General features: G+C 40.2%; 1 protein-coding gene across 1 annotated transcript in view; it reads right to left on the bottom strand.

The window, feature by feature from the left end:
• The window catches only part of GRIA3 (glutamate ionotropic receptor AMPA type subunit 3), a gene marked incomplete at its 5' end in the record, with an annotated part of 152,214 nt that overhangs the window by 105,658 nt on the left and 29,567 nt on the right, over window positions 1–16,989 (bottom strand). Inside the window, one exon of the mRNA XM_084269010.1 lies at window positions 12,380–12,619. Within this exon, the coding sequence (XP_084125136.1) occupies window positions 12,380–12,619 (240 nt within the window). The remainder of the gene's footprint in view (window positions 1–12,379; window positions 12,620–16,989) is intronic.

Below are 16,989 nucleotides of genomic sequence, written 5' to 3'. Positions count from 1 at the left end.
CTTTGACATTTCATGAAGATGAATGAGAATTATGGATTCTTTCATATATTTTAGATGGCTCAGCAGGACATAATTGCAACTGAAAATTATGTCCAATAGAGGAAAATATATTGTTTATATCATAACTTTATCCAACGTTTTAGGTTATTTGATGTACTCACCCATTAGAACCACCCATACTTTGGTATTACCTACACCATTCATACTGAACTGAAAGCACCCAAGAGTTTTAATAAATGCTTTCCCATGTTAATTCTGAAACTACATCATTATTTTTATATCACCAAGGGGATCACAGTATAAATTTAGGCGGCCATACATAGACCTTGCTACAAAAATGACAGTATTATGCCCTTAGAGAGATCAGCATGAATACCTTGCTAAAAAAAGTCACCTGAAAGCACAGATGCTATCTGCCTTATTTACTTGATGGCTTCAGAGTGTATAAAATATTCTGAAGGATCCTGTGAAAATCTTTAATGACCACTGTCATACATCATCTTCTCTGGAAAGGTCGTCTTAACTAGGACTCTGAGATCTAGGCAGCTTAAGAACAGCAGAGAGCTGCTGCTTTTGAGCCTGCTTTGTACACCATGCCACAAGGAGAACAGGAAAGGAGCAAAAAAGGGCTCTTCAGTCATCAGCTGCCATTTCATTAGGCTAAACTAGAATAGCCAGAAGAGGCTTTTACTTTGCAAAGGGGATGGGAGCCTCAGTTAAATGCTCACAACACTTAAGTGCTGATTAAAAAATGGCCCCAACTGAAGAAGGCAATTTGGCTGTGTCTTTGGCCTTGGGCAGTATGGTTCACTGCAGCGCATGGAGTGGCTGCGCTCCTCCACAAACCCATTCTCAAGTACAGTTGGGCAGATTATCAAAATCTGAGTTACCAAAAATGAATTATTGCTCTCTTGAACAATAATAGAGTAGAGAAATAACTCAAAACTTCATAAGCAGTAGAAAAAACACTATAAAAATATTAGCACTTTATGCAAATGACAGCACTCCTTTTCTATTTGGTACATGCACAGTCTGGGCAATTCACTGTGTATTCTCAGCAGCAGCGTTGACAAAAATATCCCCAAGCAAATGCCACCTCAGGAGCTCCTAAGAAATTTTAACAACCACTCAACCACTGCCTGGTATCTGCTAACCTTTCCAGACCACGGCTGTTTTATCGCGCCGCATGGAATCGCAAAGTTCAGAGCTTACCAAGCTGGGGCAGAGATCACGGCGCTGGGGCAGGGAACAGAAATGGAGTTGTGTTTCCTACAGTCACAGTTATGGCTTATGGAATTCTTCAGTTTCAGTATGATGCATTAGCCCACACTGCTTGCTAAACTACTACTGCCTTTGTGAAGCCCCTCCCCTTACTCAGGCTCCATCCCATTGACCTGGAGGGAGCACAGATGTACAAATCCAGACTCTGTGGTGCACCTCCTCTGCAGAGTAGTGCCTGAGAAAACCAGCCCTAAAAACTGAAGGAAAACTACTTCAGCAATAAAGGGGGTATTTTGCTGTTGCAAGAGATGACAGCTCTGTGCTTAATCACTTTAACAAACTGGAGAGGGGCCCTGACTAAATGCTGCTACGCTGTGCAAATCACTGACTGGTGATTTGTTTCTTTGGGCTGTTGACAACCAAGGTAAGTCAGAAGTACTTCTTAGTGCAAAGCAACAAGCTGTGAACACGATGAGCTCAGGATTAGGAGGAATAAAACCTTAGGTCACCTTTCTCTCCCAATGATTCTTTGTATCATGAATCAAAGCCAAAAGCGGTGCCCAGAAAAAGCTACGCATCCAGAGCTGAAGAAACGAGTAATTACTTGTTGCCAACTATAAAATTCATGTCAGGAACTTTTAGCTTTTCTTCCCTTTAGAGATTAATACTTAATCACTTTATGGAGGTATTTTTCATTCCACTGTACTACAGTAGAACGCTGTCTTACACAGCTTCTGAAATGCATGCTCACAGTGCTGTCTTACTGTGAATTGCAAGAAGGAGAGTTTAAAAAAAAAAGGAGAAAGAAAAAGGTGTGATTTTAAATGTCTCATGAGAAACCAGAGAAAAATCTATCTCTGTAAGAGAAAAATCCTTTAAAAACTCCTTAACCTAAATACAATATGAGGTCATTTTACCTGCCAGCTGAGTGCATTTGTCATAAATGCATTCACATTTATTTTTCTTCTACAAAGCTTTCAAGTCATCTTTATGCTTACTGAGACTACCAATATTTTCTGGGGAGAAAAAGGCATGCAGTCAAACCAGTTTGGTAAATTCTCTGAAGCTTGAAAGAAGAAACTGCATCTAACAGAGCCAAGTGTCATAGATGAAGGATGGTACTGAAGCTATAACCAACCGATTCCTACATATAAACTCCATGGCAAACACCATTTAATTAATTACCTTAATGCAAAGCTTCTTAGCAATCCATTATGAGTTTCTTCAAAGGCTCAAGTTTTTTTTTCTAGGTGAGAAGGGATATTCATGGTAAAATTTAAGGAGAATTCTTGTGTAGAAATATGAAAAACTGCTTTTCATTAGTAACCATGGCCTTTGGCTTCCAGTATGACATTCTGCAACTCTTAAGTCAAAGGTCACTATGCTTTCAGCACAACAAAGGTATTTCTCTAATGTGTAAGTAGAAGATCACGTTGTTAACCTGCTGATCAGTACATTAAATCTTCCATCTGAAAAACAGGGCTGAAAACCCTTGCATGCCCCATACAGATACCGTTGATCTTCATTCAGTGTTTGAAACTATCAAATGAAAATCACTTCAAAATCACAAAGCCTTTAAAAGCTAAATTCCTACACACCATTCACTCAGCATGCTACACAGTCCTGCATGAAAAGGAAGTCAAACCATGTATGAAGCCTCTCCTCTGGTAGTACAAAAAGAACATGCCATTGCTTAGCTGAGAATCTGCTTTGGAATACCCAAGGCCACTCCATGAAAGAGGCGGCTTTGCTTTACTGACTTGTTAAGATAATCCATTTTACTTGTGTATTTCTCAAGCATTGGAGAAATCTCCTTTGTGTTTGGTGCTTTTTGCCACCTGCAACTATTACAGGCATTCCATGAAGCCCCACCACCATGTGCTCATCTCACACAAGTTCTTCACCTGGTCAACAGCTGCCTGGACTGAAGATACACTTCTCACTAGCATATCGTGCTCACAGAAGTGTGAGGTCTCTTGTAGCATGGGTAGGAAATCTGTTTCCTCATTGTGAAAAGGAAGCAGCCATTGTTCCACAGAATACCATGGGCCATAGTAATAATGTCACTCAGGTGAAGAAAGATTCACAGGAAGGGCAAACACACAGTCAAGATCCAGTGAAGGGTGACAAAACCTGCAAACTGGTAAGAGTACTAACATGCTAAACACAGCCCTCTTATCTGCATGAAGGCCACCACAACTGCATGATGTCAACACATTCAAGCCAGAACTCACCACTGCACTGAAATACTAATGCAATGTTACACACCCCTCTCTTTGATACACACCTGAAACTGCTTCATCTTGATTCCATTACTAAATAGTTCTGCTGTCTTCTGTCCCACTCAAAGTACCAAACCCCTTATGCAGACTTGAAGTCAGCAGGACACAGTGCACTTCCATGAACAGTGTCAGAACAGCTTCCCAGGTCAAGCTAGCCTGTCTGGCTCTGAGCATCTGGATGCCTAAGATACCAAAGGTTTCCACTCTTTAAAGCTACACTGCAATAATAAACTCAAAGTAACTTCAAGTAAATTCCTCATTCTGTTGAGTGGGATGGATTAAATAAATAGGTTAGATAAAAATTTACCTGCAGTCCTTTTCATATAGGTATTATTTTTACAGCTTTCCTTTCTAGTCCAAAAATTCCCATCTCCTCCCAGAGATCAACAAATTCTACCTTGTCTCCTCTGGATCCTAGCAAAGCCTTTCCATTGCCTCTAAGGCTTGGCTTTGTGTCAAGTCCTACACTTGCCACATAGCAAAAAGGCCAACAACCCCTCTTGCACCTTTTCAGCCTTCTTCCACCCACCCACCTGCACATGAACCTACACTGTCCTGAACTTCAGCTTTGTTTCAAGAGATCTGGAAATGTGAGATTCTGACCATTTAAGCCTTGCTAAAGCACACATCAAATCAACTGTGAACAAAAGCTTCTGCTACTTAAAATTACTTGTGCATACAATAAAAAAATAAATATTATGGCTATACCAAAAGTTGATAGAACATGCATATTTATGAAAGCTAAATATTTAAATGCATGCATTTACACAAGTCAGTTTATAAATACCATCGTTGGCAGACTTCATCTCTACAGCATGGGTGAGTGGCAATGATGCTAGTTCTTACTAAATTATCACAGCATCACAGACTGGTTTGGGGGTTTCCAAACACCTCCTGCCATGATCAGGGACAACCCCAGGTTGCCCAAAGCCCCATTCCACCTGGCCTTGAACTCTAATCCCCTGGCAAAGGATCCACAGGCAGCCACGACTTCTCTGGGCACCCTGTGCCAGGGCCTCACCACCCTCACAGGGAAGGATTTCTTCCTGGTATCTAATTCAAATCTCTCCTCCTTCAGCTGAAGGCCATTTCCCCCTTGTACTGTCACTCTCTGCCCTTGTAACCAGTCCCTCTCCAGCTTACCTGTAGCCCCTTTAGATACTGTAAGGCTGCTGTAAGGTCTCCCTGGAGCCTTCTCCAGGCTGAAGGAGCCCAACTCTCTCATCCTGTCTTCATAGCAGAGGCATTCCAGACCTCTGAGCATCTTCATGCACCTGCTCCAATAGGTCCATGTCCTTCTTATTTTGGGGTGCCAGATCTGAACACAGTATTCCAGGTGCAGTCTCACAAGAGCAGGCTAGAGGAGAATCCCCTCCCTTAACCTGCTGGACACGCTTCTTGTGATGTCTTGTTGAACTTCATGATGTTTGCATGGACCCACTTCTCAAGCATTTCAAGGTCCCTCTGAAAAGCATCCCTTCCCTCCAGCATGCTGACCACATCACACAGCTTGGTGTCATTAGCATACTTCCTAAGGGTGCACTCAATCTCACTGTCCACATCTCCAACAAAGACATTAAACAACAACAGTCATAATACTGACCCCTGAGGAACTCCACTCATTGCTGGTCTCCACTTGGACACTGAGCTGTTTCCCGCAACTCTTGGAGTGACCATCTAACCAATTCCTTATCTACTGAGTAGGTGATCCATCAAGTCCATGTCTCCCCAATTTAGAGACACTGGTGTCATGCAGGACAGTGACAAAGGCTTTATAGGCTGTAACCCAGTTGTAGAAGGCCACCAAGTTTTTCAGGCACAATTTACCCTTACTGCATCCCTCCTGGGTGTCACCAGTCACCTCCTTGCCTGAGCAGAGTTTCCAGGAGGATCTCCTCCATTATCCTGCAGGGAACAGAGGTCAGATAGACAGGCCTATAGTTCCCTGGGTCATCCTTTTATCTGTTCTTGAAAATTTGGGTTATGTTTCCACTTTTCAAGTCAGAGAGAACTTTACCAGAGTTCCCCAATTTCTCAATTATGATGGCTAGTTGCTTTCTAACTTTATCCACCACTTCTCTCAGGACCCACAGATGCATGTCATCAGGTCCCACAGACTTGTGCCCCTTCAGATTCCTTAGATAGTCTGGAGTCTGATCTTCTCCTACAATAGGTGAGTTCTTAATTTTTCCAGTTCCTACCTTTGCCTTGTGAGTCTTGGGTGGTGTGGCTAGAATACAGTGAAGACTGAGGAAAAAAAGTGGAGTGCCTCAGCCTTCTCTGTATCCCAAACAACCTGATCTTTTGTTTCCCTCTAGCAAGGGCCTGCATTTTCCCTACTTCTTCCAGTTAATACTCTGCATCCCTAAAGATCCTGACTCATTTGTACAAGTTGATTTCCCACAAAGCGAGGTCAGATTCTGATGTGCTCTCAGCCACAACTGCATTCAGATACACTGAACTGAACCCATTGTGCATACACACAACTTGTAAAAGAGGCACAAAGCTGCAGTACAGAACATGGCCATGAACTCTACGCTGTTGGTCTTCAGCTGCATCTTAGTCTTGCCAGTATGATACATCTCATGCTGGATGACTTTCAAAGTGGATTCGCTCCTCTTGTTCATGAGCTAGAAAAACGGTTTAAGTGATTACCAGGGGTTAGCTAAACAAATAGCAGCTAATGGGAAAGATCAGGAGAAAAATGCTTAAGGCTCTCAGTCCACCCCAAAACCAGCCAACATCCATTCTCCCACACAGGGTCTCAATGCTTATTTCAGGAAGGATCAGTAAAAGGGCTTTCTTCTGTATCTGTGTACCACAGAGCCCAAGATAAAAGGAGTCTGTATGAGACTCCAGAGGTTTCAGAGGAAATAAATAGAGGGTGATTATCAAAAGCTAGATTTAGCTGTTCAGGCTCAGATTATTCCCAAACACTTTCAGGCAGTAAAGTCAAACAGTAAAGCAATCCTGGAATATTTCAGTGAAGGTTCTGGCGTGTTTCCTGAATGGTTCCTACTTTATACTGCTGAAAGCAATGAAGCAACGTGCCCTAAATAAGAATGTCAAAATTTGCCTCTTTGTCAAGGTAAATTACTTATATTTCATACAAACATTGCTAAGCAGTATCCATGATTTTCCATTCTATAGAAATACTAGGCATTAGAAGATGCTAAAATCACTCATTACCGAAAGGCTGATAGTGAAACAAAGAGATCTTTTCCTTATTGCACATTAAGTATATGGAGTATGATTGTTCTTTAAATCTAAATAATGCATTTTCTACCATAGAGGATTTACACTCTGTGTGTTCTCTGTTGTACCAGGGCTCAAAAACACGAACCCACATCACATCCTTTCAAGCAAAACTACACCAAAGATGGAAGATTTGGTGGCCATGCTGCAAGTTGCCTTTTGCCAAGTTCATGACTTTGAAGAAAATTTCTGGCTGGCAGTGCTGGGGCACATGTTCTTGAAACGTACAGACCTGTGATATGGAGGCTGAGCCTCAACTCAGCAGGTCTTGCCAAGATTTTATGTGCACTTCCTAGTATATAAAGAAGTGGGAAAGAAGAATGAGACAGCTCATCTACATAGCTACCTAAATGCTAGAAATTGATGTTGTCTACATGTCACCCCCATGATCCTGGGCTGCAGTCCAAAACACTCCAGAGTTTTTTTGGCTCTTTCACAGACAAATCAAGGTTTGGAGTAACTCTTCCCGTTTTGTCACCCCTGGTGTTTTATAGCTTCCAAACATGCTTTGTGCCTTCCATTAGTCCTCACCACAGACTGGTATTTACAGAAGATAACGTTAAGGTTTTAAATCCTTTCATGCTTTTGAATGTGTAAGCAAAATACATCGCATCAACCTTACAGGTGCAACTGAGAGGAATTAAACAGGTCTAAACATACTCACGAACAGGAAGGATAATTTTAAGATGGAAGAAGCCCATATTAAATCCTGAAAAAACTGTGAGACAGCCAGAAATCCTTTTTCCTGCACGCAATGGATTCAGAGCAGTTCTTTAGCTAGTGGAATAAACATGTTGATGAACAGCTCAGCTATTGATTCTTTTGACATTTGACTGTTCAGCAGGTGCTGAATTCAGGGTTTACTAATACTGGTGTAGCTGCTACCATCAGTTTCATATTTCCCCTTTACTGAAGAATGATGTTTATAAATGAAGATAAAAGCTCCTGACATGCAGAAAGACAACACAGAGATTAACAAATGAGCTGTGTGGAAGGAGGAGTTCTTCTGCACCTGTCTGCAAGGTGCTTATAAATAAGGAATCAGTCATTCTGTACTGGATTACATTTTCCACTGCTGTTTTCAGCAGCATCCACCATTCCAAATCCCTAGGAACCCACCAGTTAGTAAAGCAGTCTTTTTTAGATTCCACAAAAAGTTAATCTTCCCCCAGATGTTTGGCAAAAAAAAATGTTGTTCTACATATCAGGAATTTTCAGTGCAACTCTTATTTCATAAAAAAAATAAATCCATCAATTTAATTCTGTGGAAGATATAATGACCCTGCTTCTACATACCACTGCTTTTATCAGTTCCAATCTCTCATTCTCTAGGGAAAGCAGTACAGAAGTGTCTTGTCCTTTGATAGCAATAGATAACTAACCTCATTTTGTAAAAGCAGAACTAAACAGAAGAGTTATTCTTTGTCTTCAGCAGAAGCAGTGAATCAGACCTCATTGCCTTGTACTGAACCCAATTTAAGGCAATTTGATGCCTTACACATAACTAAGAAGCTTACAGTTTTACTTTTTTTTTGGAGGAGGAGGTTGTATATTTAAGAGGAATAGGACAGGTCATATTTTCTGAAGCTCTATTTTCAGGCTTTCTGCATCCTTACCCATCTGTTATGTTCATGTCAAATTTTTGTCTTTCTGTAGCAGCAAGGATTAAAGATGTAATTGCTTTTAAAGCAGGTATTTTCAACTCTTCTTAGCCACACAACCTGGGGCTTTGGACAAACACTTCTGTGCCTCAGCCTTCATCTAGACAGTGTTAACCAATTAAAAAAAATAGCCAATAAAAACTCTATTTACAAAAGCTTTTTTTTTTTTTTCTTTTCATGATTTTATGTATCACTAGATACCTACTTACAGGCTAAATCAAAACCAAATGACTGAAAAATTTCAGATTTGCAGAGATATTTGGTTACAAAACTGATCTCTCTGTACCTCTGGCTAGCCTGAGCTCCCACCGTGTAGGCAGGAATTACACAAAACAGCCACTTTCCTGTCCTGTGATGACTCCTATGATCTGAAGAAAAAGGAAGAAGACTTAATGCACATCACAGAAATCACTTGGTGTGATTTTGTTTAAATGATCTGTGTGACAGAAATCAATGCCTTTGTGCACAGTAGGTATGACAAATCAAAGTAACTTAGGACAAGATGCCTGTGTTGTACTGACAGATGGAAAGTGAACAAGTCTGTACAAAACTGTATTTCTCTAGGCAAAAATAAACTGAAACATTACTTAAAAACATTATGGAAATTTAAATAAACAAAAGCTTCAGTATTACAATCTACCATGCAATTTTTATAATTAAATGAGAAGTGCTTCACACTTTCACACAACACTAGGATGACTACGAAAACCACAGGCTTACCTCTCCACACATTCATCCTAGTGTTACTCTGGTCCACTGACTTCAGTGGAATAAGATCTGATTTACAATAAAGCAAAACAAGAGGAGAGACAGACCTGAAGACTGGAAATAAAGCTGGGGGTTTCGATGAAACATAATCCTCAGCATGAGCTGCAAAAGGTGACTTTCGAGACAAGTGCTACCCAAATTCTTAACAGGTTTCTGTATGTAACCCCATCTCATTTCATCCTGACATAATCTTAATTAGTCTTAGTTCTACTGCAGAGAAGCCTACTGAGCCAGTTAGCACCATATAATTAATCAGGTATTTTGCACACATCACAGCAACCAACAGTGTCAACTTACTGATGTGAGTTAATACAAATAGCAAACAACCCTGCCTTTCCCTTTCACATGAACTGAAAGCATGTGGCATGGGATGAACATGTAACTTTCTTCTATGAACTGCTCAATGTCCTTTCTTCCCTGAGCAGCCATTTCCTAATGCATCATTAGTCTCTGCAAAGTACAATTTATTTTTTCTGCTGGTACTAGGAAAAGAACATGCAATTTGATATTTCTCTTAAATTTCCATTTCTTCACAGAAGAATATGTCCAGCAAATGACATAAGCAATGATAAGACATAATTCTTGCTACTGGTAATCCTAAATCTCACATTTTATTTTTCTTTCTGTGTGCTTTAGCAGTTTTTAAGAAACTGAATTTTGCACCTGTACACAAACATATATTTGATAGCACAATCTGCAACATTCAGTCATCTCATAGCAACAGAAAAAACGTACTTACAAATATAAGCATACACAACACACACACACAAACTCACTGGATTAAAAGCTTCACCACCTATCTACATAATTGCAGATCTCAACTTTATTCTATTTTTTGACATTTCTCTTTTGTCTTCGTTGCAGGAGCCAAACATCACAGTATTTTGACTAATGTCACCAAGTGGGAAACCATATGATTATATGATTTGAAGGCAAAGAGAAAAGCCAGTGCTTAAAGAAAACAATTTTGTAAAGCTAATTCTCCATTCTCCTAAGTTTAAACTCACATAGTTCAATAAACAGCATAAAACCACAAGAAGGTTTATTCAGTTTTGTATGGCACCTGTTATATGCTGTGGATTTATTAACAGTAAATGCAATGACAGTGCTTTGCTTCAGCAGGACACTGTAAAGCTGCTTGCAAGAACACTCAGTCTCTAACATTCAACAGAAGAAATATTAGTCCAGTGTTCTGTGATTTCTCAGATTCTCAGGAAAAACCAGTGAGGTGATAATCTTCACAGAAAGGCAGCATTTAAATGATAGTTTATTTTAGGAACTGGCAGTATACTGCCTAACACCTTCTCTCCACAGGTTTTGTGCCCCAAAGCAGTGCCCAAGATAGGAATTATTAAAAACTGTGTGGTGGGTTGGAGGCCAGGTACCCACCAAAGCTGATCTACCATTCCCCACCTCAGCTGGGTTGGGGGGAGGAAATAGGATGGAAAAAACCCCCAAACCCACGGGTCAAGATAAAGGCACTTTAATAAAGCAGAAGGCCCCACACAGAAGCAAAGGAAAACAATATTTATTCGCTGTTTCCCATCAGCAGGTGATGTCTGGCCACTTCATGGGAAGCAGGGCATCAATACACACAGCAGGTCTGTCACCAGAAATTACGCAGCCTACTGGCACTGCCAAATGTTTCAGGAGCTCTTATCCATGACTACTGCTCAGCAACTGAAGTAATCTAATATGCACTGCTCAATACCTAACTGACCTGCCTCTCCCTCCTCATCTTACTTTAGTTCAATTCTGGAAGAATTCAGCAATTGCAACTCTGGTAAGACTGCCACCAAGTCTGGCAAAATTCAGCAAATTTGGCAAAATCTATTAGCCTTAATCATGGTAACTTTCATCAGTCCTGGAACATATGACGTCCTAATTTACCACATGCAGGAAGCTTATCACATTTGGTCACATCAAACCTTCCTTACTCCGACAAATGGCATATTCACGGCACCTTTGAAAGTGAACTAAACCAGAAACGTGGATGTTTGGGTAGTGGTTTTAAGAGATTTACAAACTAATGGCATTCTTAACTTCTCCATACACTCCTCCTTGATCTCTTAGCTAGCGTTTTTCAATGCTTGAAAAATGTAACACCTCAAAATCACTCAGAAAATCCTGTATTGTTGGCATTCACCTAAAATCAGACTAAAAATTACTTTATTTCAACATACGTTGGGTGATACTATTAATCTCCAGTGTGAAAAGCACAGCCAAGACTTGATCTTTACTAGTATGCATTAGCCAAGGGTATCAGAACTTTGTCATGGCAGCTGGGAATGGAATCTAAGCTTCTTTAGCTTTAATCCAGACCCCTTTGAACTGAAGAACATCTTGGAGCTGTTAATCATAAAGCTGGTGAGGAGGGCAGTGGTATATCCATCTGATGCAAAAAATTAAGTGAAATTCGTTTCTGTACACTCAGAGCAGGTGGCAACAGTTGCTCCACAGAAACGTGCACGATTCCTCACAGAAAATGTTTTTCTGATGCTCGGATCTCTTTTTGATGGGATTTGCCACCTCTGGTGCTTCTTAGTAGTTAACAATTGTCTTAAGCATGGAAACATGGGTTTTAATGTGTTTTCATTTAGTAAAACATCTCTCTGGTCATTCTTGTCATGTATCTAAATTCATCTCTGGATATCCAAGTGACATATCTAGAGCATCTTTTCTCTGGCAGAGCCCTAAAGCACCTTATGCATTATATTTAGACCATTATTGATGCCTAGACATCTCCCAGAGTGTATCTGAGCACGGACTGTCTTTGTCCAGTGAGAGGAGGACCACATATTTATGTAAAGTGGTGTGGGATTTGCAATGTCATGCACAGTGGAAGGTCTTGCTTAACAGCTTACTTCATAGTGCTGACTTTATTTGTTTTGCAAGGACTCAAAACCCCTGGCAAATGTTGAATCTGCGGTTCCATGGAAACCAGGTATTTCGACTTGTATGCTTACACCACTAACACTATCCCCCAGACAATCTCTTTACAAATGATCAGTAATATGAAGATGCCTTCTTTTCATTTACCCATTCATTTTAGGTTCTGAAAATTAAACTTGCTTTCCATCACTGTGTGCATCCAGAAGAAAACTGGGGTGGGCTGCACATCCTCATTCTGGTAATAGTAAGTTATGAAATTAAAATAAAAATGTAAAAGTCACTTAAAATGCTGGTGCTTACCCCGTTCTGTGTCGTAAAGGTACACAAACTTCTCCCACTTGTAATGGGTCAAGAGACTCAAGATGGCTCCTTTTAATGCTGGCCGCATCTGGATGACAAACTGCACATCTGCATCTGTTGGGAAACTGGGTGTGACGAAGGACGTGTGAAGGGCTCCACAAAATGACGTCAGTGTGTTCATTGACATCTGATCATAGAATCCAAAGATGGCATAAACTCCTCTGGAAAACTGTGAACAGACTAACAAAGACAGACAGGGCTGTTAGAATCCGGTAGGCAAGCAAACGTTCAAAACAAATTTGAAGTAAGCCTCCTAAGCAGTCCTGAAATGATTCTGTAAGATGCAGCAGATGGAGAGAATTCATGACATAATATGTACTAGTTTCAGTGTAGCTGTGAGTTGTACCAACTTTGTCACAATTAAACTGGCTTGAAGACACTTTTGATTGCAATCTGCCCTGCTATATTGTTATTAATCCAGTAATCTCTCCATATTCTTTAAAAAAAAAAACCCCATGGTATTACATGGCGTGTTGGCAAAATACCTTCCTTTCTGTGAGTAACACCTTGAGATCTCTGTTAGCAGCTAGAGAACAGAAGTCAGGTTTGCCTAAAGTCAAAACGCTAAGATGTAACTTTCCCTGGTATCCCCACCTTGATCCAGATTTGATTCAAAGAAATTTGGATGGTTCACTCCTTTTCAGTCCACAACTCTGAAATGTTTGTATCAAACCCCGGTGTGGTCTTTTCAGTGAGAAATTATGGTGGTTTCTTACCTGTGTGTTAAAGTCTCTCAGAAGCAATTTGGGAAGTGTATGTCTCACTGATGACAACATGAATGAAGAAACATGGATTGTGGTATCATGGGACAAAAAATGATATCCCTACACCTGGAGGCTTTTATTCAATAGCCATTCTGTGCCCAAGAAACTCATCTAGTACCAAAAAATAATCAAAATGCAGTCACAGGTGTTTTGTTCACATGTACTTATCTGGGGAAAGAGTTAATTTCCCATACAGTATACAGATTGAACAACGACCATTTTGGACAAAAATGAAATTTATAAACATGGCTAACTTAATACAAGTTACAGGGAAAAGAGTTTATGTTGTTCAACTCTGTAGGAACAGAGCAAACATCTTGTGACCCTGAGTTCTTACCACAGAGGGAGTCTGCATCAAAGATAGAGAGTGAGCCTGATAATGCAACATGCTGGGGCTCTGGTTCATAATAAATACCGTGCCACTGAGATGCACTACAGCATAGCAGCACTCCTAAATCAAAACATTTCTGGACTGAGATGAGCAAGTCCCATTTGTAATGAAAAGAAGCTTCCCAGAAAAATGTTCATTCGACATTAACGATTTCACTTGTCAAGAACTGGATTTAACAACAAATTTTCAACTAGCTCCATTAACCACTTTTGCCAAAATGCTGCATATTTAACTCTGCAGAAAGCAAAGGGAAGTAATTACCAGTAAAGACATGAATTCTGCACAGAAATATACAGCATCGTTACTTCTGAAAGTACCATCGTGAAACGTTTCCCACCATAAACGCACCATTCAGAACCTCTACAGCCTGTTAAAGTCATTTAAAGAAAGGATTCTCCACAATATCAGCTCATCAACACAGCGTCCCGGGTAACACCTCAAACAGGTAGTCAGGTGTGAAAATATGATTTTCTTCCTGGAGATCCAGATGCAAAAATAGAAATGCTATTAAGGAATCTCTTTAAGTGTTTAAGTCCCTGTAACATGACATGACTAGTTGTGGATACCAGCAGCAAATAACGAGTGGTGTAGACAGGAAAGAGAAGCACATGAGGCACAGAGAGGGAATAAGTAGTGATTTCTCGAAGAAAAGTTTGCAGAAGTTCTCAAGCACAGTAAAGAAAAGATATAAAAAGTTATAATACATCAAGAATTTATTCCCAGAGGCATGACTGAGGAATTAAATACACTGTTTCAAAAGGCATTTTGTTAAACTATATACCAGCAGGATATAAAGTAGAAAAGCTACCATAAAAATTATCTGCTGAAGTAACAAATAAAAGGCACTAACTTACAGGTGAAAAAAAGGGGAAAATAAAGACTGCATTAGGAAGTCTGGCGGTCTCCAAATCATTTCAATGGCATTTAAGACCTCTGATTCCATTGGAGTAATCACTGAAGTGGGGCTAGTGGAGCTGGGTGTCCTCACACACAGAGTCAGCACCTCGCAGATCGGGCTACTATTACATATTTATTAATGGCCTAGTTTGCTAGGGTTTTATGTAGATTCTCTACTGCAGAGAAAGCAAAGAGCAAGTGTTCCAGGAAACATCCCTTCTTGCAATACAAAGAAAACACGTTCTCAAATATCTCCTGACCCTAAAAGCCCAGAGTATTTCAAACGATTAGGGGTTCACTTGTTTTTTCTTACCAGGTGTAAGACTCAGGGATACTTTTGAACTGTGAACTCCACTGAAATCTCAGATTTACAGGGACATGGTGCCTGAAAGAGTCACAGCAAACATACCATGCTATCTACGTGTGGGACCATAATGAAGAATACAGATTAGCTCTCCTTCTAACTGCTAGTTCCTACATCCCAGAGAGTCAGTGGAATGAACAGATGCAGTGCTAAAGGTAACTGATGGTGGCTGACTCCATCATGAACCAGTCCCTCTGCACTGTGCTGGGAGTGCTGGGAACCAGAACTGCTCCTGTTTGTGCTCTTCAAGAATTATTAGAGATGGGGCACCTAGGCATTGTGGAAAACAGTCTGAAAGTAATTCAAGGTCTTTGCCCTTTGGACTAAAGTCTGTTTTGTGTGGCTATTTTACATCACTGAATTAAGTTGTATCTCTTTGCATAGCAGAACGTGCTCATTTCTGTAAAGAGCCCATTCTCAATTTGTGAGTAACAGGAGAAAAGAAAAATGAGAGGCTGTGAACACCCTGATGCAGGGCCTTCACCAAACAGCCCCTAATAGCCATCATGGAGCATCCCACCACAGGTGCTGCTGATTTGGCCTTTCAGACATTTTCAACCTTTTTTTCCTAAGAACTCTCAAGGATATCTAGCAATTGCATTCCTCACTGCAGAGCCTTGTTTTCATTGCAGATCTTTAAGATTCAATGCTTTTACAGACTGTCTTCTATTAGTTTTGAAAAATCTTAATCTCCAAAGTTCCTCTGCTTATTTCTTACAGCTTATTCTTTTTGACTATCTATTCTGCATGCACAGTAGGGTGCCAATTCAATTTCACTGGTCCATTTAAAAGGCAAACAAACCTTTGTTTTTATAAGGAGAAGCTAAAAGGCCAATTATCTTAGTCCAAAATGTTCATTTGCATTTTCAAACTCACAATTTTGTTACAATTTTGTAGCATTAGGTCTTTTGTTTAGTTTGTGATCTAATCTCCTACATGACCAGATGAACCTACTGAACATCCACGATCCCACAGCCCCATATTGTTACTCATTTTCCAAAACTGTAATTTCATTTATCTTAATTACATTATTATTTTAACATCACTGAGCCACAAGCAAAATTTTTCAAAGGCCAACTAACCCTTAGCTTTAAGCTCTTTCTACAAACTACTTTCTATTGACAAGCAGAACAATCCTCATGTTTGAATAAGAATTTTGGTATTTTTCCTAAATTAATCACAGTTGATTTATGTTTGTTTTGCCCTATTTGAAAAATGCAGATGGTCAAACACATACTTTGGCTGTTAAAGAAGCAATTTGGACAAATCCTGATGCAAACTCATTCCTCAAAAAAACTAAAAAGCCAATCAACACCTCCTTCCCCCCTCCAAAAAACCCACAACATTCTGAGGGTTTTTTGCTGAGCTATGCCTTTATGAAGCTGCTCTTAATTATATTTATTAATACTGTGGATGTATGTATGTTTCCAAGGATGGCACATAACAAAGGCAATTTACAACCTGACCAGAAAAAGTTGCAACCTCCATAAACAAGGGTGAGAGGTCCTGAGCAGCATCATGAGCCGTTATTTTGGCCACAAGTTTATTAATTTAGAGACTCCACTGTGGGCTTGTTCTCAGAGTAAGTCACCTGACACATGCCAGCACTTTCAGGCGAGGGGGGGATGGCAGGAGAGAAGCCTGTGAATTCTGAAGCACGGTTAGAGAAGAAACTTTCAGGTCACAAGAGTCTGAAGTGTTTCCTGCCCAGGAAACCAGAGTGATCACAGGGGTAAACAGAATTTGCTTTAAAAAACTAATTTAGAAACCCATACTATGTTTCTGTACTGAACAGCAGCTGAGCTATCCTAATGGCAGTGGTGTAACTCAATGAACCCAGCCTTCTGTTTTACAAGCAGTTCCATCCTCCCTGCAGTCAAATCAGCCCCACCAGAAACTTGCTAAGATTAACCAGACGTGATTTTCTTTTTTTCCACTCAGACCCCAGGAAGGCTCCAGGCCAGAATCTCAAAAGATGCCCCATTTCGCACAAGTTATGAGATGTTTTGTGTCTTTTTAAGATTTATGTTTTGCTTTCTAATGGTGTTAAGTTCTTCTACCTTTTAGTGACCGTGAGTATTCCTGACACAGCAAGGTTGTACAGGCTCTGACATTTCCACTGTCTATTGCCTGG

The sequence above is a fragment of the Gallinula chloropus genome (genome assembly GCF_964237585.1).
Source record: "Gallinula chloropus genome assembly, chromosome: 11".
Classification (NCBI taxonomy): domain Eukaryota; kingdom Metazoa; phylum Chordata; class Aves; order Gruiformes; family Rallidae; genus Gallinula; species Gallinula chloropus.
This window is presented reverse-complemented; position numbering and strand designations above follow the sequence as displayed.